The sequence below is a fragment of the Rhamphochromis longiceps genome, linkage group LG22, assembly GCF_057381845.1.
Source record: "Rhamphochromis longiceps isolate RC_006_pf linkage group LG22, R_longiceps_female_GT1.1, whole genome shotgun sequence".
NCBI classification, from domain to species: Eukaryota; Metazoa; Chordata; class Actinopteri; order Cichliformes; family Cichlidae; genus Rhamphochromis; species Rhamphochromis longiceps.
Genome location: NC_140577.1, coordinates 13,818,741 through 13,843,162, shown reverse-complemented (window position 1 = coordinate 13,843,162; position 24,422 = coordinate 13,818,741). Strand labels below are relative to the sequence as shown.

Here is a 24,422-nt window from a genome sequence, read left to right as displayed (position 1 = left end):
GGCCTTGAGTAAAAGCCAGATCTTTTTGTTTTATGAATTTATTTATGCATCAATTTCAAATAAAAGTTTCAACTGTAAATAACATACTTTAAAGTGGTAAAAGTGATCTTGTTGTGACCCTTCAGTCATAGCAAAAGCTTCTGGGTTGCATACTGTTTTCAGCTTGTTCCATTCAAATCAAGCATGCTCTGCAGATTCCGATTGTAAATGACAGGGCAATGCTCTTGTGCAGGATTTTCCAGACCTCTCTCTCTGCGCCAGAATGCAAAGCTATTCATGATGATTTAAAAATATACCGCGGGGTGTGACAGATAACGAAGGAGGCGGTACTTTAAATTGTCCCTTATCGTTCTCCGGGATATGTGACTGTGCTGCAATATCAATACCTGCAGCAGCTTCAGCAGCTCACTCCGGACCGCTGCGCTGACTGCTCTCCCCTCACCCTGGTTCATCCAAGTGACGCTCAGTGAGTTCTCCGCTTCCCTGCAGTAAAAACATGCAGGTCATCTCCTCTCTGCAGGCTTCACTTCATAGCCTATAACATCGGTTTCTTTACTTGTCATCCCTCCCAATCCCCCTTGACAGGCATGCGCCATCTCCATCCCGATTGTTGGGTGAAAAAGTGGGCAGTTCAGGGTTTCATATCTGGCGTCACTTTCTCCCAACTCCCTCTTTTCTCCCCGAGCCTCTGAGTGTGCCGGTCCCAGCCACCGTTTACCTGCGCAGAGCATCCAGAGCCGCTTTTCCCGTGACAGGACAGTCGCACTGCAGCACGCTGACAGGCGCTCACGGAAAATACTCTTTACAGCAAAGAAGTGCAACCTGCATCAGCTGAGATGCTGCTGAGAGTCATCCGGTAGGCTTACCGTCTCTGTCTCTTTCTCTCCCTTAAGGTCGATGGGTCAATGATACGCAGTAGATGATGCGATTTGGTCTTTCCAAAGTTCTTTTGAATCTCCTGTGTCAGGTTAAATGGACGTATGATTAAAGACAATTATACTCATTGCCACTTAATTGCGCTGTAGTAATTGATGTTCTCCGAAAGGTCCTAAAATTAATTGTAAACTGCTGTCCCCCACTGTGTTTAAACCGTGTTTCCGTGTTTTACGCATGCACACCTACAAAGGTAAAGGAAGGATAACGGGCTATTTTAAACGCATTTACTATCAATTTGGACTCCTACAAAGCCCCCCCTGCCATTCAAAAGCTTTTCCTGGGATTTCACACTCAGTGCTTTTATTTGCCCTGTGGGAACAAAAAGCTGCTTTTTGTTTTAAGTGCGTATTTTAACTCTTCACTCGCTGTGGTCCACCTCAGGTGGAGTTCAGTAATGGACAGGTAGAAAGACAGAGGGCAAATTGAATGATGAAGCAGACTTTTAAGGATTTCTTTCTTCTGTTTAATAGGTTTGTGGCTCTCTGGTCAGATTTGAGCAGATATAGAAAGCAGTGGTGTGGTTATGCTGTAATTTCATGACAGAGTAATCATGTTATCATCTTCCAGTGGGATGCCATCGAATTGCTGGACCACAACCCTCTTCAAATCCTGATTTTATATTGATCTCAGCTGCACAGCTTAAAGTTTAGTGACTGTCTTGCACAGCTGCAATTCTCTCATGTGGACAAACTCTGTCCACAGACAAACACAGGCAAACATACAACAAGAAAAACCCAAAAAAGTGGCCTTCCCCTCTCTACATGTTAAATTGGTCAGTACACAAAAAAATCACAAAGTCAAAACTAGCCACAGTCACAGCTGGTAAAAATGTGGCTCACAATCTATCTAGAGATCTGACCCAAACTAGAGTGATGAACTCTACACTAAATATAAGATGAAATGTAAAGCATGGTGGAGAATGGACGGCCATCTGCTCCAATTTAGAGCCAGATATGTTGTTGATCCTCCACTGCACCAGTAGGTTGTTCAGCTAAAGCTATAGTTACAGAAGTTGTTCTTGTTTTTGTTGTTGTTGTTGAGGATGAGTTGCACTCAGGTGTATAATTAGATAAATAGCAAGCCTTGCTCAGACCTCTGAATCGCTGCTCATGTCAAAATATTCAAAATGAATGAGCAATCCTGGCAATTCAAACTGAATATTAAGCTACTGCATATGACGGAGGACAACACATTTGTGCCCCGTGACACAAATGTCATGCAAAATAACCCCTGTGAGCCAAAAGTGCAGGCTCCAGGGTGCTTGAATAGCTCTGTTGCCATACCCACCTAGTATTCAGACCTTCTTCTTGAGAGGGGCAGCCAGTCAAAATAAGATTTATTTAAAGGGGTTCTTCTCTAAAAGGGAAGGAGCTTGTTTCAGAAAGCAGGTAAGCTGAAAGACTTTGCAGTGTTTCTAACTATCGCTCATGCAAAGCTACTTTAGTAGAGTCTGTGTATCTGAGTATTTGAGTGCAGATTTGAGCTCAAACTGCAGGTGCCTGACTCCTGGGCATGTTTGCCCTGAACGAAGAAAGTGATGCGTCTCAGAAAGCAGAGCCCACCTGATCCTGAACACAAGCGGAAATTGCCTCCTGTGTATAAAAGGACAGCTGTACAGGCTGAGCTTCATCTGTGGATCCACTGAGTCAAGCCTAGGATCAGGTGTTTGCGCAAAACACACTTTAATTTGTTCCCAGACAAAGTGGGTGGTGAATCAGCTGGTGGGTGGCTCTTCCAAAGTGGTAATCTTGTAGACAGGAGACAGACCACTGATGATGTAGGGAGTTGGAGGTGTGGTGCTGAGTGAATAGCCTCATTTACCAACTCGCTCTGCTGTTAAGTGTACAGTAGCCAGTGTTTATATTCAAAGTCTGGGTTTGATGTTTCTGAACTGAATCACCTCCTTTGACCCTGCCAAGGTCTCCAAATGAAGTAAAGACTGACATTAAGTTTATTTGTTTTGAGCTGGATGTAAAAGTGGTTTCTGTCTGGTTTAGGTCAGGCAAATGTCATCAACATAAATGGATTTGTTATTAAGGCAAATAGCAGCAAGAATGTATACTTGTGGGAGTCAGTTATTCAATCACAACTGTCCAACTGAATATCCAGCTGCTGACCAGAGTTCTGGTGTGTAGGGCCAATAAATAAAATTGATTTAGTTAATATGGTTTAAACTTCTTCCAGGTCAAACATCTTGTTCAATGTTAATTGCATTAGGAAGCAGCTGCTGAATAGAGTATAAACTCTGTGCTTAAATAATTTTTTCATACACTAGAAAAAGAAAAGAAGTTGAAATAAATGAACAGGCTGCTTTATGTTACATTTAACTTCTGTTTACATGTAGTCTGAAAACTGAAATCTTAAATATTAAAAGAAGGAGAAGAAAAGAAGACAACAAATAGACCATAGTTGCAAAAACTGTGCATTTTTATGGGACCCTGTTCTGTTTTATCCTGGACATATCCCTCCTAAAGCCAGTTCCAGCTCAGCACTCCTCCAAGTTTACAGCACATCAGTCAAACTGACATGTCTGAGCTGGCTAAACTGGGATCAGGAGCCTCTTCCTGGTTTGTGTGCATTGACACTGATGCAGGCTGCAGAGGAATGTCTGTGCAGCACTGACAGGGATGTTTGCATAAAGTTGATGAGGTTTATTTAACGCCAATTTCTTATGTTTTCTTTTCCATAAATGCGTTAGTCTGTAGCTGATTATTCCACAGAAGATTCTGGATTAGTTGCCCTTTTGGATAGAGTGCTGGCTGCAGTTTGTGGGCCGTAGCTGCAGTGGGTGGCATTGATTTCAGCTTGACTTGTCTTCACTGCTAACCTCACTAAAACAAGCAGACCTGCAAAGTGCTTGGCGAAGGCGAGGCCGAAAAATGCGATCTAAAGACGGCACAAAACAACCAGCAGCAACTAGGATTTTCTCTGCTGTCATCAATCTGAAAGCACAAACCGGTATTTAAGCACACTGTCACATTATACCATTTGAATCAGTGTGCGGGGTCTTAATGTGGCCCTTTCTTTTGTACAAAGCCTGCCCTAGAATGATTCTTAGTGCTTTTAAACTTCCTTCTCCATCAATGAAAGGGGTGAAAGAAAGAAAAGAGAAAAAGCAAGCAAGTGTGCCAGTGCCCTGTCCTTTAATTTTCCCTGAAGCCCTTTGTAAGGGACTTGGTATGAAGTGAAAGCACAGTGTGCAGCTGTCCTCTTGGCCCGCTCCTCGCTTTTTTTGTGAAACGTCTTCTCAAGAATACTAATAGTGATACCAGCATCATGGAGTCCACCCAGCTGGCAAGAAAACAGACAACAGTTATTCTACCATCAAAGAAGGCCATTTAATGTGACACAAGTTACTGAGCTGTGTGTGCCGACTCCTTACCAGGGATCTACTTGATATACAGGAGGTCAATTCTTGTAGTACCGTACCTTGCAGAAGACAACTAGAGGCTCTGAGGCTCATATTGAGAAAGTTTATGGAAAAAACTAAGTGATGTGATAACATATATGGCTGTTTAAACCATCATCTTTAACGCTCTTTGCAAATTACAGCTTTATTGGATCGGTGGTATCAGCAAAGCACTAATCAGTGCAAAAGCTCCACCTTCCTTAGCTGTTAATGACGGAGATTGTGATCTCCGTCATTACAAGAACAGTAAAAATTTAAGATTATCAGTGGTGTGATTGTTGCTACTGCTGGACTCGATGTGTTGGATTGTCTGCGCTGGGTTGGGGTTTAAAATTTGGCATTGTAAAAACACACTGGTCTTCCACTAAGAAACAGAGATCCTGTTAGGCACCGGATAGTCATGCTGATTAGAGAGCGAGAGGGAGAGAGGAAATTTAAATCCACCAATCAAATGTCCACCAGCTGTCAGTTGCTTCCACCTGTGTCGCTCAAGCCCGGTTAGTTACCATGGTCATGGCATTTTGTGTAACTCAGAGTATCCAACCGTCCAAATCTCTCAAACGAGCTTTGCTCACCTCTTGTGAAACTGCTTATATCCTCTACACAGGTTTAAAAAGCATAAGGATCCCAAGTCATTGCTCCACAGTATCTGTAATTTTTTTTTAATGTTTCTGATGTTAAAATTGTGGTCGCAGGGGTGAGATAGAAATAGAGATCACTTTCATTTTTCTCCAGAAACCCTCGATCACTCAGATGCCTTGAGATCTAAAAGTGCAAGTCTGTTGACTTGGAGGAACAGAGCATTTGAAAAAAGACTAATTTTCCTATGAGTCAGTGATAAAATGACATGTGTGGCATGAAAATTGTGGCCTCTGCCACAATTTTAAGTTTCTGCTTCTCCCACTATGTCATTTAATCACTCGGTATACTGTAAATACTAAACTTTCTTTTGAAAGAAAACACAAGCAGGCGTCACAGGTTTTTACAGTGCTTGAACTGTGTTTCTATGTTTTTTTTGTACAGCAATATACAGTCAGATTGCTTGCTTTGCAATGGTGCCACCGGTTATTACCACCAGCCTCACATTGTACACATCCTCGTCATGGTGCCAAAACAGTTCTGACCCATTTGGGCACAGAAGGAGACCAGGGAATCCTCTGGGTCCTGTGGTTTGTGGGCTGGGTCTTAATGCGATCAGGATTATTTAGGCGTCTGTCGTTGATGCTCAGTCTAGTTATGCTGTTGCAGAGAGCATTCTTCTGTTGGGGGAGAGTGCTGCCATCGTGCTGTGCTGTTCGTTTAGGCTGAGCAGAACATTGCAGTATAATGAGATTATTAATGGTATTTACTCCAACTTCAAGTGTTGTGGCTGAAGTTAATACTATAAAGACTTGTATTGTACAGTGTAAAATTTCTGTTTTATAATAAAAGAAATTTCTTATCCGACAACTTTAGGTAGCAAGATTAAAGGTCTAACCTTGCACTATCAGTGTTTCTGGTGAAGTGTGAGGTTGGTTGAATATGACACTGACAGGAATACTGATGAAACACCTTGACGACTGTTGAAACTGTCCAGTATTTAATTGTTTTTCAATGACGGCCCAATCAGGAGGTTGTGTGAAGTCGCTGTGGATGTCTTGCCACGGCTGCTGGGTTAATAACAGGGCCAGGCTGGTGACGGAGAACTGGCAGGATGCCGCTGGGCTGAAACGCCGTGTCATTAGCTCCTGGAGGTGATGAATGAATTGTGGTCAGGAACCTCTGCTTCCAGCTTCCTTTCGAAAACCAGAGAAGTTGGTCTTTTATACTGTATGGCTGAGCTTTTTTTGGGACACGTGTGTTTTACTCAGAGCTTCTGCTCCAAAGTTACAACTTAAAACAAAAGGTCTTTCTCACAAAATTTTATAGTTATTGTATTTTTTTAATGTTTAAACTCTGTTGCCAGTTTTCTAGTGTGCTCAGCTAAAACTAATCCTGACTTATAGGAAAAAGGCCTGCTGTAAATTGTAGTTTTATGAGAACCATAATGCTCAGTGTTTGTTGAAGCAGTTTCACTGATGTGTTGAGGCCAAGTTTATGGTAAATTTAAAAGCTCTGGTATTATACTGAGACCTGTTTCTGACATTTTATGGGATAGAAATTACATTTGTGCAGCTAATAAAACATTATTACAGCTCCTTTATGTCAGCGGGATAACACCAAGTCTGTTCAATATAATGTGGATAGTTATTTCAGTCTTTCAACTGATATCCTGAAAACTGAAACTGAATCCCTCAGTTTTCTTATGTGTCTGGGACATTTGTTCCTTCTTATAGGTTAGATAAGATAAGATGAACCGACACAACATATGACCTCCGATGTCAGAAATCATTGTACTTATTAAAAATCCATTTTTATTTAATTCTACATATTTGTGAAATTGGAAGAAAAATATCTGCTTTTCTTCTTCATTTTATTTATTTTATTAATATTTTATTGTGTTTGCCTTTTTAATCTCCACAGACATGTGCAGATACTTCCACTTCTTTATGCAGTCTGCCATCTCACACTGGCCTTTCCCACCCAAACTCTACGGTACACATACGGTACGGTGTCTACATTTCCCCTGATCACTTTTTGATTCCATAAACAGAGACTACAAAAGTGCATTGAGAAGTGGGAGCATGATTCACTTTTCTTTTCTTTTTATTAATTTCCAGATGAGGTGGAGCAGCTCCACGTGAGCATCCCCCACTCAGGACCAGTTGTTGCTCCACTGAGCAGCTCCATTTCCATCCCTTGTGTGGTGTCTCTGTCCCCCATCTCCAACTCCACCTCCGCGACGCCTGTTGTACCGAGGGTCAAGTGGTCAGTCATATCAAGGGGGGTTGAAACGCAGATCTTAGTGGTACGGGGTCACAAGGTGAAGGTCAATGAAACGTACCGAGACCGAGCGGCGTTGCTCAACTACACCTCCTTCCCTGATGATGCGTCACTTTGGTTGGGAGATCTGCGCTCCAGCGACTCGGCTCACTACCGCTGCGAGGTGCAGCAGGGCCTGGAGGACGCCAGTGACCTCGTGGAGCTCAAGGTCAAAGGTAACGCGATGAAAGACATGGCTCATTAGTAAAGTTTGGGGTAGATTACACAGAATTATTAGAGACTGTGTTTTTTAACTACAATTCTCAGAAAAAGAAAGAAAAACCACAAGAAGGATACTGACTCTGCTAAAACTCCTGTGTTTTGAAATCATATCGCAGTTTGATTATTGGTTCCACACTGTGATTTTGGTAAGAAAATATCTGAATCTCTCATCTTAGTAGAATCCACTGAAAACTGCCTGAACCCAAAGATACCCAATCCTCTGTGTAATGATAATTAATGAGTTGTTTCTAGTTGTGTAGCTCAGTTTCCAGCTCAGTTTCTTTCCATTTAGTAAGATGTCTTTGTTCCTGGAGCTTTTCCAAATTATTGACTTAAAACAGTTGAAACAGGTAATGCAGTTAATGTATTTGTAGGTATGTTATTATGTGCATGCTGTGTGTGTTTTTAGGTGTTGTGTTCCACTACAGAGATGCTTTGGGTCGGTATGCCTTCACCTTCCATCAGGCCCAGAGGGCTTGTGAGGCCATCGGGGCACGAATCGCCACCGCCGACCAGCTGCTTGCATCTTATTACGACGGATATGAGCAGTGTGACGCGGGCTGGCTCGCAGACCAGTCTGTCAGGTATTTCATCACCTGTGTGCCCTCTGTATCATGCTCACAGTACAACTTATTAAAAAGACAGAGATAGATAAAACATATCTTACAGGCTCATGCAGCTGATATAGATGTTTTTGTTGTTTTACTCGACTTCTTGATATAAGTTTGTAATCACTGACGTCTTCATCGGTCAGACAGTGTTTCAGAGGTTGCTTACTTACAAAGTATAGCGGTACCGTTCTCCACCTGCCCCTCAGGTGTGCTTCACATCTCAATACAAACAAAATTATCTTACTATGGTAGCAACATTACAAAACAATGTCATATTATACTTACCTAACATAAGAAACCACTCACCAACCTCTAAACTGACCCATTTATGCACCTATAACAACTTCATTAGCAACACACTGTCCACCCTCTTTAACTGTATAGTGCAATATTCATTTCTGTTAAACATACACCCATACAGTAAAAGAGGCTCATGACAATAAAATCTAATTTATATGAATGACACCATCTAACAATGATGTAAAAAAACATTTTATATAGTAGAACAGCACCTGAGTATTGCAAGGGACCCACAAAACTAGTTTACTGTATTTAGAGACTATATCAAAAATGTAATGTCAGTTAAATAACTGTATAAATGTACTTAAGGCAATGAGATTTGAAACTATGTGTCAAACCCACAAGATCAAAATGGCATGCCATTATATGCATGTTGTCGATATACATAGGTAAATTGGAGTTGGAGTGGAGTTATGAAATCCTGTATTACCTACCATCCATCCATCAGCATAAACAAAGGAAACAATAAAGTAGCATGGGCATGTAGGCCTTTTAGTATGATAAAAAAAAAACACCCAGACTCTTAAATAACATTATAGTTATTGTATATAGTTATTGTTATATGTAAATACATTATATTTGTGTTGCTCTATAAGTACCCATGTGTGAGCTGGTTATTGAGTGGCCACAGAGTAAACGTGTCATAACATTACCAGTTGGTAATGTTGCAGATTTACCAAGCTATCGCCAAATGCAGCATTGATGTTATGTCACATGTTTGTCGAGTCTTAAGTGAGGATGATGGTTGTTTTGCTGCTTTGTTGCAGGTATCCAATCCAAGTGCCTCGTGAAGGCTGCTATGGAGACATGGATGGGCAACCAGGAGTGAGAAACTATGGGACAATGGATCCAGATGATCTGTTCGATGTTTATTGTTATGTAGACGAAATTAATGGTAGGAATTTAACAGTTTAATAACTTCTATATGTAAATAGTAGGATTTGGGTTTTTTGTTTTTTTGCCAGTAGGCTTAATGCAATAATGATACATCTGGCCTAATTTGTCAGTAAGTCAAATTATACATTTTACATTTGGAAAACGGCATTAGGGATCTGTGATGGACAATAACTATTACAATGATTTTATTTAGTTCAAACATATAATTATATGTTTTTACTTTCTGTAGTGAAATGTCATGTGTCACATCAGATAAAAACATGCCACTTACTATATACAAATATCCATTATAAATTAAGACTGGCACATAATTGCAGTCGTGCCATTATGTGCCAGCATTTTACTCACTTGTATCCAGAAAAAGTAAAAGACTGAACAAATTTTCTGTCTGTAGGGGAGGTTTTCCATGACTTCATCCCACAGCAATTAACATTTAATGAAGCGCAGTCGTACTGCAGAGCTGCAGGGGCAGAGCTGGCTACAACAGCACAGCTTTACTTGGCTTGGAGTGAAGGACTGGACCATTGCAGCCCTGGCTGGCTGTCTGATGGCAGCGTACGGTACCCCATCATAACCCCAAGGGAACGCTGTGGGGGTGCTCTGCCTGGCGTCAAAACTCTCTACCAATTCAGCAACCAGACTGGCTTCCCAGAGCCATCCAGCCTTCATGATGTTTACTGTTTCAAAGGTGATAATGTTGTGCCTTTAAATGCAAACTGTTGATTGTTAATTTGACAAAAACTCTAAAGTGGACCTTTTATGATTTTCCCTTTTTTGGCTCGTATTTACTCAGTTTCTCCCTGGGATTAATACAGTTTCTCTAATTTGATCTGATTTAACAAGGCCACAGTTTGATATAATAACATCCTGCTTCAGATTGCAATAAATACCTGGCTTCAAAAAGGTCTGGTCTGTAATCTACAGTGGCTTGCAAAAGTATTCGGCCCCCTTGAACTTTCCCACATTTTGTCACATTACAGCCACAAACATGAATCAATTTTATTTGAACACGTGAGAAGTGGAACAAAAATCATACATGAGTCCAAACATTTTTTACAAATAAATAACTGAAAAGTGGGGTGTGCGTAATTATTCAGCCCCCTGAGTCAATACTTTGTAGAACCACCTTTGCTGCAATTACAGCTGCCAGTCTTTTAGGGTCTGTCTCAACCAGCTTTGCACATCTAGAGACTGAAATCCTTGCCCATTCTTCTTTCCAAAACAGCTCCAGTCAGATTAGATGGACAGCGTTTGTGAACAGCAGTTTTCAGATCTTGCCACAGATTCTTGGCTGGATTTAGATCTGGACTTTGACTGGGCCATTCTAACACATGGATATGTTTTGTGTTAAACCATTCCATTGTTGCCCCGGCTTTATGTTTGGGTCGTTGTCCTGCTGGAAGGTGAACCTCCGCCCCAGTCTCAAGTCTTTTGCAGACTCAAAGAGGTTTTCTTCCAAGCTTGCCCTGTATTTGGCTCCATCCATCTTCCCATCAACTTCCCTGTCCCTGCTGAAGAGAAGCACCCCCAGAGCATGATGCTGCCACCACCATATTTGACAGTGGGGATGGTGTGTTCAGAGTGATGTGCAGTGATAGTTTTCCGCCACACGTAGCGTTTTGCATTTTGGCCTAAAAGTTCCATTTTGGTCTCATCTGATCAGAGCACCTTCTTCCACATGTTTGCTGTGTCCCCCACATGGCTTGTGGCAAACTGCAAACAGGACTTCTTATGGTTTTCTGTTAACAATGGCTTTCTTCTTGCCACTCTTCCATAAAGGCCAACTTTGTGCAATGCACAACTAATAGTTGTCCTATGGACAGATTCCCCCACCTGAGCTGTAGATCTCTGCAGCTCGTCCAGAGTCACCATGGGCCTCTTGGCTGCATTTCTGATCAGTGCTCTCCTTGTTCAGCCTGTGAGTTTAGGTGGACGGCCTTGTCTTGGGGATCATTTCTGAATGATCGCTTGAACAGTGCTCTGTGGGATATTCAAGGCTTGGGAAATCTTTTTGTAGCCTAAGCCTGCTTTATATTTCTCAATAACTTTATTCCTGACCTGTCTGGTGTGTTCTTTGGACTTCATGGTGTTGTTGCTCCTAATATTCTCTTAGACAACCTCTGAGGCCGTCACAGAGCAGCTGTATTTGTACTGACATTAGATTACACACAGGTGCACTCTATTTAGTCATTAGCACTCATCAGGCAATGTCTATGGGCAACTGACTGCACCCAGACCAAAGGGGGCTGAATAATTACGCACTCGCCACTTTGCAGTTATTTATTTGTAAAAAATGTTTGTAATCATGTCTGATTTTCGTTCCACTTCTCACGTGTACACCACTTTGTATCGGTCTTTCACGTGGAATTCCAATAAAATTGATTCATGTTTGTGGATGTAATGTGACAAAATGTGGGAAAGTTCAAGTGGGCCGAATACTTTTGCAAGCCACTGTATATGATGGCATCTGTATATGAAGATAACCTGGTAATCTCAAACACAGCTTGAAACTTGGCTTGAAGGGAGATGGGCCCAAACATATTGATTTAGACAGAGAATGAACTGAGAGTTCATATCAAAGCCCATCATCAGATAAATAAGCATTATTTTGACTGTTATGACTCATGAAAAGCTACTCTAGAAGGGAATAAAAATATGATGTTGGAACAATATGTAGTGCATATTTAACAAGAAAGAAAGCATAACTAGATTTGTTTGTTCCATATTTCACATGTTACATTTAATTGTTTGTCTGCTCTCTGCAGAAAACAGAAATGCTTCCACTGACTCTCCGATGGACTATGTGGGCACAGAACCTGAAGACATTGAACACAATGTTGTTATTCTTACGGAAAAATATCAAGAAATTCAGTTGAACCAACTAGCAGAACAGGTGGAGCGAGAGGCCCAGAGCATGCTTGAATCATTGCCTTATTTTACTGTCTCTGTAACTACAGAAAGCCCGGTTGATACACACCCAATGCTGATATCAGACACAACAGAGTCTCCCCTCCACACAACGCCTGCACTACACGAGCCGCTCGACCAAACTTTATCTCCCACAGAAATGAGCTACAATTCCCAGCATCCTACAGCACTGATGAGCAGCACTATCACAGAAACCCACAATTCAGCAGAGAACACATCATTTCTGCCCACTGATTACAATGAAACATATTCCAGCCAGAACTCGAGTCTCACCTTTCAGCAGTCTGAAAGACCCACATTTGAGCCTGAGATGCAGAACCAGACAGAGCCAGACACAAATATTGAAGTAAACACAGAGCCATCTGGAACTCTGAATGAGACCAAAGAAGTACAACAGACCACCCTGTCTTTTAACAAATCAGAACCCAACTACAGTGAGACCGACAGCAACCGTACTAAAGAGGACAGTTTATTGGAGGCTACTACTTTAACCCTTAACCCCATGGTTGAAGTGGAGCTGGAGGAGACCCGTGTAGACTCTGAGCAGATGTTTCCCCCAACTGAGGCCTCAAAAGAAGAAGAAGAAGAGGCAACACTTCTTACACAATTATCCCAAACTACTGAATCTACTCTGGAGGTGCTAACCTCAGTGTGGGCTCCTTTGGATGGTTCTGGAGATATTTCTGAAGGTATGTGCATGTCCCACAAAAGTTCAAACATTATTATCTTAGATAAATTACTTTCTTGTCAAGAGTTAGGCTAGCATGAGATATCCATGTCACATTTTATGTTTTTTATTATAATAGAAGAACTAAAAGGGTTATATTCTGGACTACCTTCTGGCTAAGAGCTGTAACGTCCTAGAGTTTGGTCACCTATGTGAAGAGGGCAGATTTTGTTACCTTCTGAAAAGCTAGCTGTTTTCCTGTTTCTAATCGTTTTGGTCTGAAGGTCAGAGATTGACAGTAGACTTATTGTTTCTTCTAATTTTTCTCATCCAAGCAATTAAATATACTTCTCAAAAACAATATGTAATCCCATAATGTTCTATGCTCTTTTCCAGAAAGCAAACTCGATATGAGTCCAGCCAGTTTCATCTCCACATCAGATTCCTCAACTTCTGGCTTCACCACTCACCCGTCTCCCATTGCTTCTGCCAGCAGCACCCATGCTGAACCTCAGACAGTGGTTCCACATTTGACAGCCTCATCTCAGTCACCCCTTTCTGACAAACTGGGCTTGGATATTCTTTCTACAGCCTCACAGCTGTGGGAGTCCCCCAACTCTAAACAGGAGGGAAGTGCAAGCTTAGAAATTGAAGATACGCTCAGTTTGGAAAATGAGGATAAAATGCTGCCCACATCAAAATCTGAAGACCTGCAAGTGTCTGGAGCAAGTTCAGTTACCACTCGCTCTCCAGACGTCTCAAACACTTCTCACTCATCCACCAGTTCGCCCACAGCACTATATCTAACATCAGGCTACAGAATGTATTTGGATACTGTGACCGATACTTATGAAGAAGCAAGTGGTCATGTACCTGATACACTTAGGACCACCCTTCAAGAAGACATAAAATTTGCTCCAACCTTTGAAGGTGAAGTGTCTTTAACTCTTGAAGAGGAAGCCAACATTTCCGTTTCTCTGGAAAAAGAAATAAAAATTTCCCCAACCCTTGCTCTTCAAAAAGAAGCAAATTTTTCTTTAAATTTTGAAGAAGAGAACATTGTTTCTCCAACGGTTGATTTTGAAGAAAATGTTTCCTCAGCCCATGAAAGTAATGCTGTCCCAACTGCTGTTTTTAAAGATGAAGAAGCTAATATTACGCCTACCTTTGAGTATGAAGAAAAGATAAATGCTTCTTTAACCCTTAAAGAGGAAGCTGATGTTCTCCCAACTATTGTCCTTGAAAAAGAACCTAATCTTTCCTCAAACATTAGCTTGCAAGAAAAGGCTAACACTTCCTCAGCTCTTGAAAAAGAAGCCAATATTTCTCCTACCTTTGAGTATGAAGAAAAAGCCAACACCTCTTCAACCCTTGAAGAAGAAGCTAATGTTTCTACTACCTTTGAGTATGAAGAAAAGGCTAACACGTCCTCAGCTCGAGTCTTTGAACAAGCTAATGTTGCTCCTTCCTTTGAGTATGAAGAAAAGGCTAACACGTCCTCAGCTCGAGTCTTTGAGCAAGCTAATGTTGCTCCTTCCTTTGAGTATGAAGAAAAGGCTAACATGTCCTCAGCTCGAGTCTTTGAACAAGCTAATGTTGCTCCTTCCTTTGAGTATGAAGAAAAGGCTAACACTTCTTCAACCCATGTCTATGAACAAGCTAATGTTAGCACAGCTCTTTTTACTGAGAAAGAAGCTGATGTTTCCTCAGCCCTAGAAGAAGATAGTGATTTTTCCCAAACTGTTGTGCTTGATGAAGACGAAGCCAACGTTATCCCAATCCGTGTCTTTGAAGAAGAGGCTACTGTTGCCCCGACCCTCGAAGATGAAACTAATGTTTCCCCGACATCTCAAGAGAAAACTGATGCCTCTGAGGACTTCGCCATCTTTCCTTCCAGTTCTCAAACATCCAAGTGGGATCTGTTGACCAGCACAACTCAACCCCAAGAATCTCGCAATGAGTACAGCCAAAAAACCTCCACAGCAGCTTCAAGTTCTTCTCGAGGTACAAAGCCCACAAAGACGACCACTGTCGCCACCACAACCACAACCGCAGCTACCACCACCACCACCACACACCGGTCCAGACACACCTGGAGCCCAACCACCACCACCCCCAAAATGTTGATACCACCAGTGGGTCACGCTCTGGAAGATGTTGACATTACTTTCACCCAGCCGCCAACTCTGCTTATCATGCCCAATGAGAGGGCAGCCGTAGGCGGTACTGGGAAATCTTCAGGTAATGTTAATGCCACTTTCATCAGTCTAACCGTCCTCTTCCTGCTCGACACAGTGATGCACTAAAACTCCTCGTCTTTCCTCTGCCCAACCTGCCTCTGCTCCATTTTCTGTAAAACACCCGTCCTGCTTTTCAAATGACTTCCCACGTTTTTTTCACCTGTTGTCTCAGCAAGCCCACTCACCCTTCTGACTCTTCCCACTTCCCCTTAAACACTCCTTACTCCTCTCCTTGTGACTCCCCCGCTCTACCCTCCAAGATTCTCACACTGGGACAGCTCCCATTTGACATTTGTCCACAGTCCAGTCTTGTTATGCATGATGTTTTTTCCTCATCCAAAGAATGACTTCTGTGAAGTACTGTATTTACTAGTGTTTTTGAATGACGGGTTTCTTCTCCAGTGAGGACCTGCCAGAGTGATGGTTATAGCTAAATTCATCAGATTTTATTTGTAAATCATCCATCTCTGGACCAAACAGGTGCAAAAGATATTATAAAATCATTTTCTTCTTGCTATCTTTCAATTTTCATAGTATCTTTTCCATTAATTGGGAAGCAACATAATAAGGGACTTAATCGTTCTCTGGAAAGTAACAATTACTTTGAATGTAACAGCACTGACCAATGAAGCTGCAGTAATGCTTTATATTTAAGTCTTAACTGATTTTCTTTCTTCCTTTTCATTGCTGTTTTAGTCACTGTGGTACAAAAAGCACAGATTATTATGTTTACAAGCACAAAACCTTTTCATTGTAGATTGCACGAGTGTTTGCATTTAGCAACATGTTCACGTGTCCTTTTGTCATTAATGTTTCATACTCGACTTAAAAATTGTTGTTTAATCACAGTTGTTCTAGATTTGTATTGTGTTTTTAGGTCTAATAATGATAAAGGCAACAAATCTTTATTGGTTTCTTGTCTTACCACAAGTTGATAAATGCATTACTTTATATTCCTTCCCTTTGGTACATTCGTTTTTTTGACTTCATGTGGCAGCTGTGGATATTGATGCATTGTATGGAAGCTTATTTGTTCCACAAAACAAACAAACAAACAAACAAACATAAAACACAGTTCTCATGGTTTTAAATTCATCTTTTAAATGAAATATTTTTGAATTTTAATTCTCTTATTTAAAACTGCACTTTATTTTTCCATTGGAGCACTTGGCTTCCATATAATCGGGTTTATTGAATCTTCAAAAGAAGCAGCTGCCATTGTGGACTCAACTTCAAGAAATATGGGAAATTTAGGATGGAAACTTATTTAAGAGAAAAGCTGCTTTTAAGCTCTTAACATCCACCAGGTCACCAACAAACCATTTAAGGCTTGACTTGCATTTCATCAAGCACAGTTTCAGAAACTGGAAAAAGTCGACTTCAGAGTTCTTCTATTAAGATTTCCATGTGGGTATGTCAATAAAGGCCACTGACAACCTGGTGTATGTTAATATTGTAAGTCAAACACTATTCAGAATAATTCAGCTTTTGAAAAAAAACTAAGATATCGTGTGGATCTTGAGAAACAAAATATTTACACTAAAAATCTTTACTGAATGTAGAATTCGAGGTAAACGAAATTGAGAACTGTAGATTCGAAATCACAGCAAAAAAAACGTTAAAAAAAATCAAAATCACAGTCGGATCCAACTTGTCTCATGATGTAGCAGTAATGTTTATTGCCCCATGTGCACTCCTGACAATGTCTGGTCATGCTCCTGACTCGATGGCAGGTGGTGTTGTGGGGGATCTACTCCCAGACCTGAATCTCAGAGGCTCTCAATAAGATTCAGGTCTGGGGGATGTGTGGGTAAATCAATGGCATCAACGCATTGGTTCCCCAATAACTGCCTATACACACCGGCCACCCACTCTCAAACCAGAATGCGTAATGTTTGTCACAGCTTTTCCAGACTTTTTCGCCTCTGTCACAGAAGCTCAGTGTGAACCTGCTCTTTTTTGTGAGGTGAAAACGGCTACAGTGGTGGACCTGCCAGTACTGGTGTTCTCTGGCAAATGCCAATTGAGTTGTATGATGCTGAGCTGTGAGCACAAGTCCCAGTAAAAGATGCTGTACTGTCACGCCACCCTCATGGAGTCTGGATCTGATGGTTTGATCAGAAACACGCACATAAGTAACCTGCAGGAGGTTAAGGTTTTTGATAGTGCTTCTCCTGTTCCTCCATCCACATTGGAGCAGAAATTATTTTGCTGTTGGCTTAATGCCCATCTACAGCCCTGTCCAGCTCTCCTCACCGAAAAACATGTGTACTGGTATCTCCTCCACACTCAATAGTCACAATAGTCTGTGGCCGCCATATGCCAAACCTTATTACTTTAATTTGGACCCAAGCGGGCTTTACTTGCTGTTGTTTTAACCTCCTGAGACCTGAACTCTTTCATGGCATGCATTTTTAATTTCTCTTTGCTGTTTGGGCTGATTGGGACCTGATGAATATAAAAAAACAAAGAATTACCAGATTTTTTTTTACCTGATTTTTGTTTCTGAGAAAAATGAGATCCACATATGAGGACATTCATTTTAAATTTCGATAGCGCAGTGGAAGTATAATGTCCTCGTAAGTGGATATTAGGCCCTTGTAGAGCAAAATTTTGTATTTTGGTTTAGACAGCCCAAAATGTGATGTCCACATACAACACATGTGGATGCCAGGTCCTAGGAGGTTAAGTAAAGTTTATATATTTTAAGTAAGTAAGTAAGCTTTTCATGGTTTTACTCCACAAATGGACTCATAAAGATGAAAAATATGGAAAACATGTGCATTCTCCAAGCTGCACTTCTATTACAAGACAATTTTCAAGCATCCAAACTGTTTGCCTTCCCCCCAAAAACCTCAGTATTACATAGATTAGTGCATGCAGAAGCCTTTCCTATTTCTCATACATAATTTCAGCTTCAGCACCATAATTAAGCCTTTTTTGGGGTGAATAATGATCTTTATACAATGGACTCTTCATGGTGATAAAATACTGCAGTCGGCAGCCTAAAGAGGAAAGGAGGCAGAGAAACACAATGAGAAAGTCATCAATCATTCAGTAATTGAAATTACTAGCCTTGCATTGTCGTCTGCAGACAAGTTATTGTTGTGTTGTTTGACAAAAGGGAAGGAAATCGGCTCACAGATGGAGCCGTGAATCTAAACTCTGTTTCTGTTGAAAAGCAAACAAAAACAAGTCTCAGATGTGAACACCGTCACAGTATAAAGTTTCATTTTTTGATAGGTAAGACTTGAAAGGCACCTCAGTGGTTTTCCATCCACCATCTGTGTATTCTTCATCAAAACTGAATGATGGTTTAACTTTGAGTGCACGTGAATCTCATTTGATTCGTGTAAAGCAGTTATTACCTTTCATACACACGATCTGAGCAATGAAAGAGATTTCTGAAGAGAGCAATATGTGGGGATAATGACAGGCAGCACATAGTTCTTGTTTACAGGGTGTCAAAGGAAGCAAACAAACCGAATCCACTTGTAAAATGTTTAATTCCAGCTTGAACACTCATGGTTTCGTTTTTCCTTTGTTTTACAAATTTAGAAAAGCAAAATGAAGCTTCAGAAGTGTTTTTCTCTTTAGATATCATCTGATTGTGATAAATATAACAAGATGCCAGTAGACATTCCCCAACCCCCCTGCAGACCCAGAACTAGATAAGCAGTTAGGAAAATGGATAAATATACAGTACACACGAAGTATTCACAGTGCTTCACTTGTTCCACGTTTTGTCCTGTTACAGCATTATTCCAAAACCCACTAAATTCCTTTTTTGACATTGAAATTCTACATACAATACCCCATAATGACAAAGTGAAAAAAGTTTGCTTGAAATTTTTGCAAACTTATTAAAAATCAAAAATCAAAAATATAACATGTACATAAGTACTCACAGCCTTTGCTTACAACTTTTTTGAAGAACCTTTAGTAGCACTTAAAGCCTCTTTTTGACTATGATGCTACAAACTGGGCACACCTGTTTTTGGACAGTTTTTTCTTTGCAGAACTTCTGGAGCTCCATCGGGCTGGATGGGGAGCATCGGTCCGCAGTCATTTTCAGATCTTGGGTTGAAGACTGGGCTCTGGCTGAACTAATTAAGAACATTCACAGAGTGATCCCGAAGGCACTCCTTTGTTTCTTGAGTTAGTGCCGAGGGTATTTGTCCTGATAGAAGATGTCCAAGGTCCACAGTACTCTGGAGCAGGATGTCTCTGTACATTGCAGTATCCTTATTTCCCTTGACCCTGACTACTCTCCCAGTTCCTGCTGCTGAAAAACATCCCAGCATGATGCTACCACCACCATGCTTCACTCTACGGATGTTATTGTCCATGTGATGAATTCTGTTTGGTTTCTTCCAGACATGGCACTTCATGTTCAGGTTAAAAAGTTTAGTTGCCTTTTAGCAAACTCCAAGTATGCCCTCATGTGCCTCCTACTGAGCAGTGGTTTCAGTCTGGCCGCTCTACCATACAGGCCTGACTGGTGGAGTGCTGCACAAATGGTTGTCCTCACAGGGTAATGCTGTTACTCTGTCAATGTGAACAGAGTGGATTCTTGGTCACCTCAATGATTAAGGCCTGTCTACCCCAATCGTTCAGATTGGCCAGGAGGCTAATTCTGAGTCCTGGTGGTTCCAAATTTCTCCCATTTACGGTTGATGGAGGCCACTGTGCTCATTGGTACAATCCTGATACAATCCTGTCTTGGCGCTCTACAGACAGTTCTTTGGACTTCATGGCTTGGTTTGTGCTCTGGCATGCGCTGTTAGCTAAGAGACCTTATAAAGACAGTTGTGTCTTTCTAAATTGTTTCCAGTCAACTTAATGCACCACAAGTGGACTCCAACTAAGTTGTAAAAATGTCTGACTTTGATGAACAGTGGAAACAGTATGTAACGTAGCTAAATTTTCAGTGTCAATGCAAAGGCTGTGAATACTTTTATGTTTTTGCAGACATGTGATGCAAACAGGGAATTTGCAGAGTGCCTTCTGGTGGACAAACTATGCAATGTCAACATTTAGCACGGCTGAAGGGTGTTTCTTTAGTTTTTTTTCATCTTTTTAAAATTTTCACTTATAAATGTACACAATTCAACATTTTAATGAAAAGCAGCAGCAGGTCAGAAGGTGGTCAGTTGAATATTACTGTCCAATGACTTTAAAAAGGGCATGTTTTTCTCATCTCATCATCTCATCTTTTGATTAAAATGGTAAACAAAGCAAACAAAAGAGTTCATTGTACCACTGGCACACCAGCAAATCAGTGCATACCGCTTAATAAAATGACCAGTGGGCCCTTTGTTAGAACCACAGGGCTCCATATTATAGGAAACAACCCCCCCCCCCCCCCCCCCCCCACCCCCCCAACATTAATACATCCATGTCTAGATTCCCTCTTCCACAAGATTTTTGAGAGCGTTTATTACTAATGAAGAAATGAAGAAGAAAGAGAAGGAAGCATCGCACACATGCCAGAAGAAGATTTGACGATTTTTCCCTCTCAGGCCACGCTGTAAAGGTTCTCCTCTGCTGCCATCTGTTGGCTAACATCGACCCTGATGCCCTTTAGTTTCTAAATGGTTCCTGCTACATTTACTTACAGCTGTTTACCTAATGTCAGCATACGTGCTTCAACTGCCTTCTAATTAACACAGGCACCAATTAGACTTACACATAAATGAAGGCTGTCTTCCTGTACATGTGTAATTATTCAGTTACATAACAAATGAGTCTTTGACCAGTGGTTTCAGGTGCACAGTGATTTAAAGTTGCCCTCTGTTGTGTTTCAGATGCCTGTTTGCTCAACCCCTGTCTTAACGGAGGCACCTGCACGGACAGAGGTGGTCACATTAAATGCCTCTGTTTGCCGACGTATGAAGGAAACTTCTGTCAGGCCGGTGAGCTCGCTTCTGCTCTTTAATGGACGTTACATATGATGGGAATCAGCCAGAAGTTTCCAAACAAAAATAAGCCAAGCAGTAATTTTCTTACAATGCAGCCTGAAGTGAAAATTATATAATTATTCAGTATAAAAGCCTGCAGATACATCTGAAGACTCTTGTTGGTTTGGCTGTCCTGTTCTCTTCTCTGTGATGTTTTCAGACCGGGAGCGATGTGAACCGGGCTGGGATAAATTTCACGGTTTCTGCTATCGACACTTCAGCCAGCGTCTGAGCTGGGAGGCTGCAGAGCAGCATTGCCGCATGATGGGAGCTCACCTGGTGTCCATAATAACCCCTGAAGAACAGGCTTACATCAACAGTAGGTTTCCTTAACACATTTGGGAACGAGAAAACAATGTGGCTTTCATTTCTTTCCTCATAAATTCAATCCCACTTCTTGGTCAACAGACAACTACAAGGAATACCAGTGGACCGGTCTGAATGACAAGACCATTGAGGATGATTTCCACTGGTCTGATGGGAACCCACTGGTGAGGAGGTTTTATTATGTGTGCAAAAAACAAAACAAAACTGCAGAGTACAAAAAAACAAAAACAGGGAAATGCTCAAACTGGAGAACCAGACACCCGGTGTATTAATTAAGATCTACTTTCTATTTATCAAGATTCTTTTTCTTTTGCAGCCACGATAACTAAAATATATTGTTTCTTTGTGTTTGCTTCGTGATTAATTTTAGTTGCCTTGTAGTCTATTTAAGTTACTTGGAAGTTTTGATGTCAGATTGCATGCTATCCAGCACCTGTGCTTAGTTACATTTTTCTGGGTTCTAGAACATCTGAGGGTGACGGGGAATGAAACACTGATGCATTTGCTAGGCAGGCACTGAGATGTGACCGTAAAATTGAACCTAAAAGGCAATTATGTCAAGTGGTAGCACAAACAACAAGGGAAAAAAAAGACAGTGAAAACAGTGAGGAATCCAGCGACCCCTTGTGAATAAGGGAGCATCTGAAAGTAGCACATCTGTAGGTTATTATTTATGATGGCCAGGATGATCATGAATGAAAATCTATTATCATAACGAGTTTTGCTGTTTATGTTTTTCTTTTTGAAACCTCTTATGTACGACACAAACCAAGCAGGATGCAGGAAGGCACCAGACTATTAAATATTAACTACCTCAAAGAAGAAGAGGAGAATGAAAACATTATGTATATTATGCTTTTTCAACTATTTCTATTGTGATTATTGTTTCTTTGTATACACATAAAAATAACATACATAACACATACCTCACAGCTTTATGAGAATTGGTACAGGGGTCAGCCAGACAGCTACTTTCTCTCCGGAGAGGACTGTGTGGTGATGGTGTGGCACGATAACGGACGCTGGAGCGATGTGCCCTGCAACTATCACCTTTCATACACCTGCAAGAAAGGCACCTGTGAGTAACACTAATGGGACATCATTAAGAGCACTTCATTACTCATTAACTCCCTCGTGAGCTTGATGCTTCGAGCTGTTTTCTACTTATTCTAGCCCAGAGAAGGCACTTAAGCATCTTAACTCCTCCCACAGCCTCCTGTGGACCACCACCAAGGGTCAGAAATGCCTCCATATATGGAAAAGCTCGACAGACTTACGAGACCAACGCCGTGGTGCGCTATCGATGCGCAGAGGGCTTCCAGCAGAGGTTTAACCCCCTGATCAGGTGTCTGTCTGGAGGGTTCTGGGAGAGGCCGCAGATCCTCTGCTTGACTGGTGAGATAAGAGAAAAATCAAGAAAAGACATGAAACATACATTTAATATTCAATCGTCTTTTAATAGCTGATATGAAGTGATTAATAAATGTTAAATTAGAAGAAAAAAAGAGCAAATTCAGTCTTAACCACGGTGATTTTTTTCTAATTCAGAAGACGGGGGCCTGCTGTCAACGACCGACAACGATTTTGCTGCAGCCGAAGATGATTTTGAGGCCACTAAAGCGACGCTGCAGTACTGGGACATCAGGTTCTAAAAGTCAGCCGTGCTCTTCTTGTCTTGCTTTCTCAAACTTTGTTACTGTAAAGAATCAGGTGCTTTTTACCAATGAACCAATCAAAACAGGATAAAAAAAACCCCCACAGACGCACAAAAAGACACAAAGCAAAACTTCCCACCAGCCAATGAGAACAAGACTGAGTGCACAGGCAGGGAGATGAAACGCCCTATTTCTTGTCCTTTGTAATATTTTCTACCGTGTTTGGATAAGTATGCTTTAAATAGTTAGCAAAAAAAAAAATCAAAAATTCTCCCAGTGATTCCCTGTTAAATCCCTTTGACTGAAAAGAAATAAATGTGTGAACTGTTTGTTACCAGGTCAGCTCTAAATCTATTTTTTCTCATTGTTATATCAAGAACCTTTTTAACAAAATGGTGCTAAAGTCTTTGAGACATTTGTAAAGTATCCAGTAGAAATGTTTTGCTGTTCTTTGTGTCGTCTTCCTTCTTTGTCAAAGATTCCTAAAACTCCAAAGTGAACCTTCAACAAACGCTCAATAAATACTGTACATAGAGTCCTTTTCAAATGATGTCCGCATTTTCCAGAGAGAAACTTTTCGTGTCCGGCAGACGCAGTTTTGTTCGTCAGCTTTATGTTGTAATAAAGTTTTGTAGAACAGAGCAAAGAATAAAGCTTTCTCCTATTTCACCTTCAGTGCTGTGTGTAGACTTCATGTCATGTATTGTATTTTCTGCCAGTGTGTTACCTGAAACTACAGTCGTGAGAAAGGAAAAGTACACCTCTGTCAGTTCTGAGATTGTCCGCATCAGGACATTAAAAAAATCATCTGGTCCTTAGCAGGTCTTAAATTGATTTAAATACAACCTCAGATGAACATCGTCACATGACATATTACAGTGTGTCAGTATTTATTTAAAAACTAAGCCAGAATGCAGAAGTAGTCTGTGAACATTGCAACACCTTAAATCATTCTGTTGGAGATTTGTTGCTGTGCTCGAGGTCACTGTCCTGCTGCATGACCCAGTTTGAGCTTTATTTGTCAGACAGATGGCCTCACAGTTTACTTTACAACACTGTGGTACACAGAGGAGCTCATGGTCGACTCACTGAATGCAAACAAGCCCAAATCATTAGCCCTCCACCACCGTGCTTCACAGTTATTTGTCTGTCATGGACTTTGATTTAACATGTTAAGTGAGGCCTTTGGGTTTTTTTTTTTCTTTTCTTGCACTATCTGACCTTGGGTTGAATTTTCTGAGACACCCACTGCAGGTAAGATATGATTATTTGTGTTATTACACACCAGTAAGAGTGTACTTGCAGTACAGGTGAACTTGGGGTGGGATTTTTCACATGCTGATTCTGTATCTTGGCTCAGTATTTGTTA

The 24,422-nt window shown here is 41.1% G+C and overlaps 1 protein-coding gene across 1 annotated transcript; it reads left to right on the top strand.

Moving 5' to 3' along the window:
* Positions 1-603: 603 nt before the first annotated feature.
* LOC146643689 (brevican core protein-like) lies at positions 604-23,722 on the top strand. The gene is made up of 14 exons (XM_085396345.1): positions 604-856; positions 6,848-6,930; positions 7,045-7,422; positions 7,878-8,052; positions 9,147-9,274; positions 9,671-9,964; positions 12,042-12,893; positions 13,268-15,112; positions 20,919-21,026; positions 21,232-21,390; positions 21,480-21,562; positions 22,332-22,476; positions 22,611-22,793; positions 22,947-23,722. The coding sequence occupies exons 1-14, from the start codon at positions 837-839 to the stop codon at positions 23,048-23,050; spliced, it is 4,557 nt and encodes a 1,518-aa protein (XP_085252471.1). The 5' UTR covers positions 604-836; the 3' UTR covers positions 23,051-23,722.
* Positions 23,723-24,422: the final 700 nt, after the last annotated feature.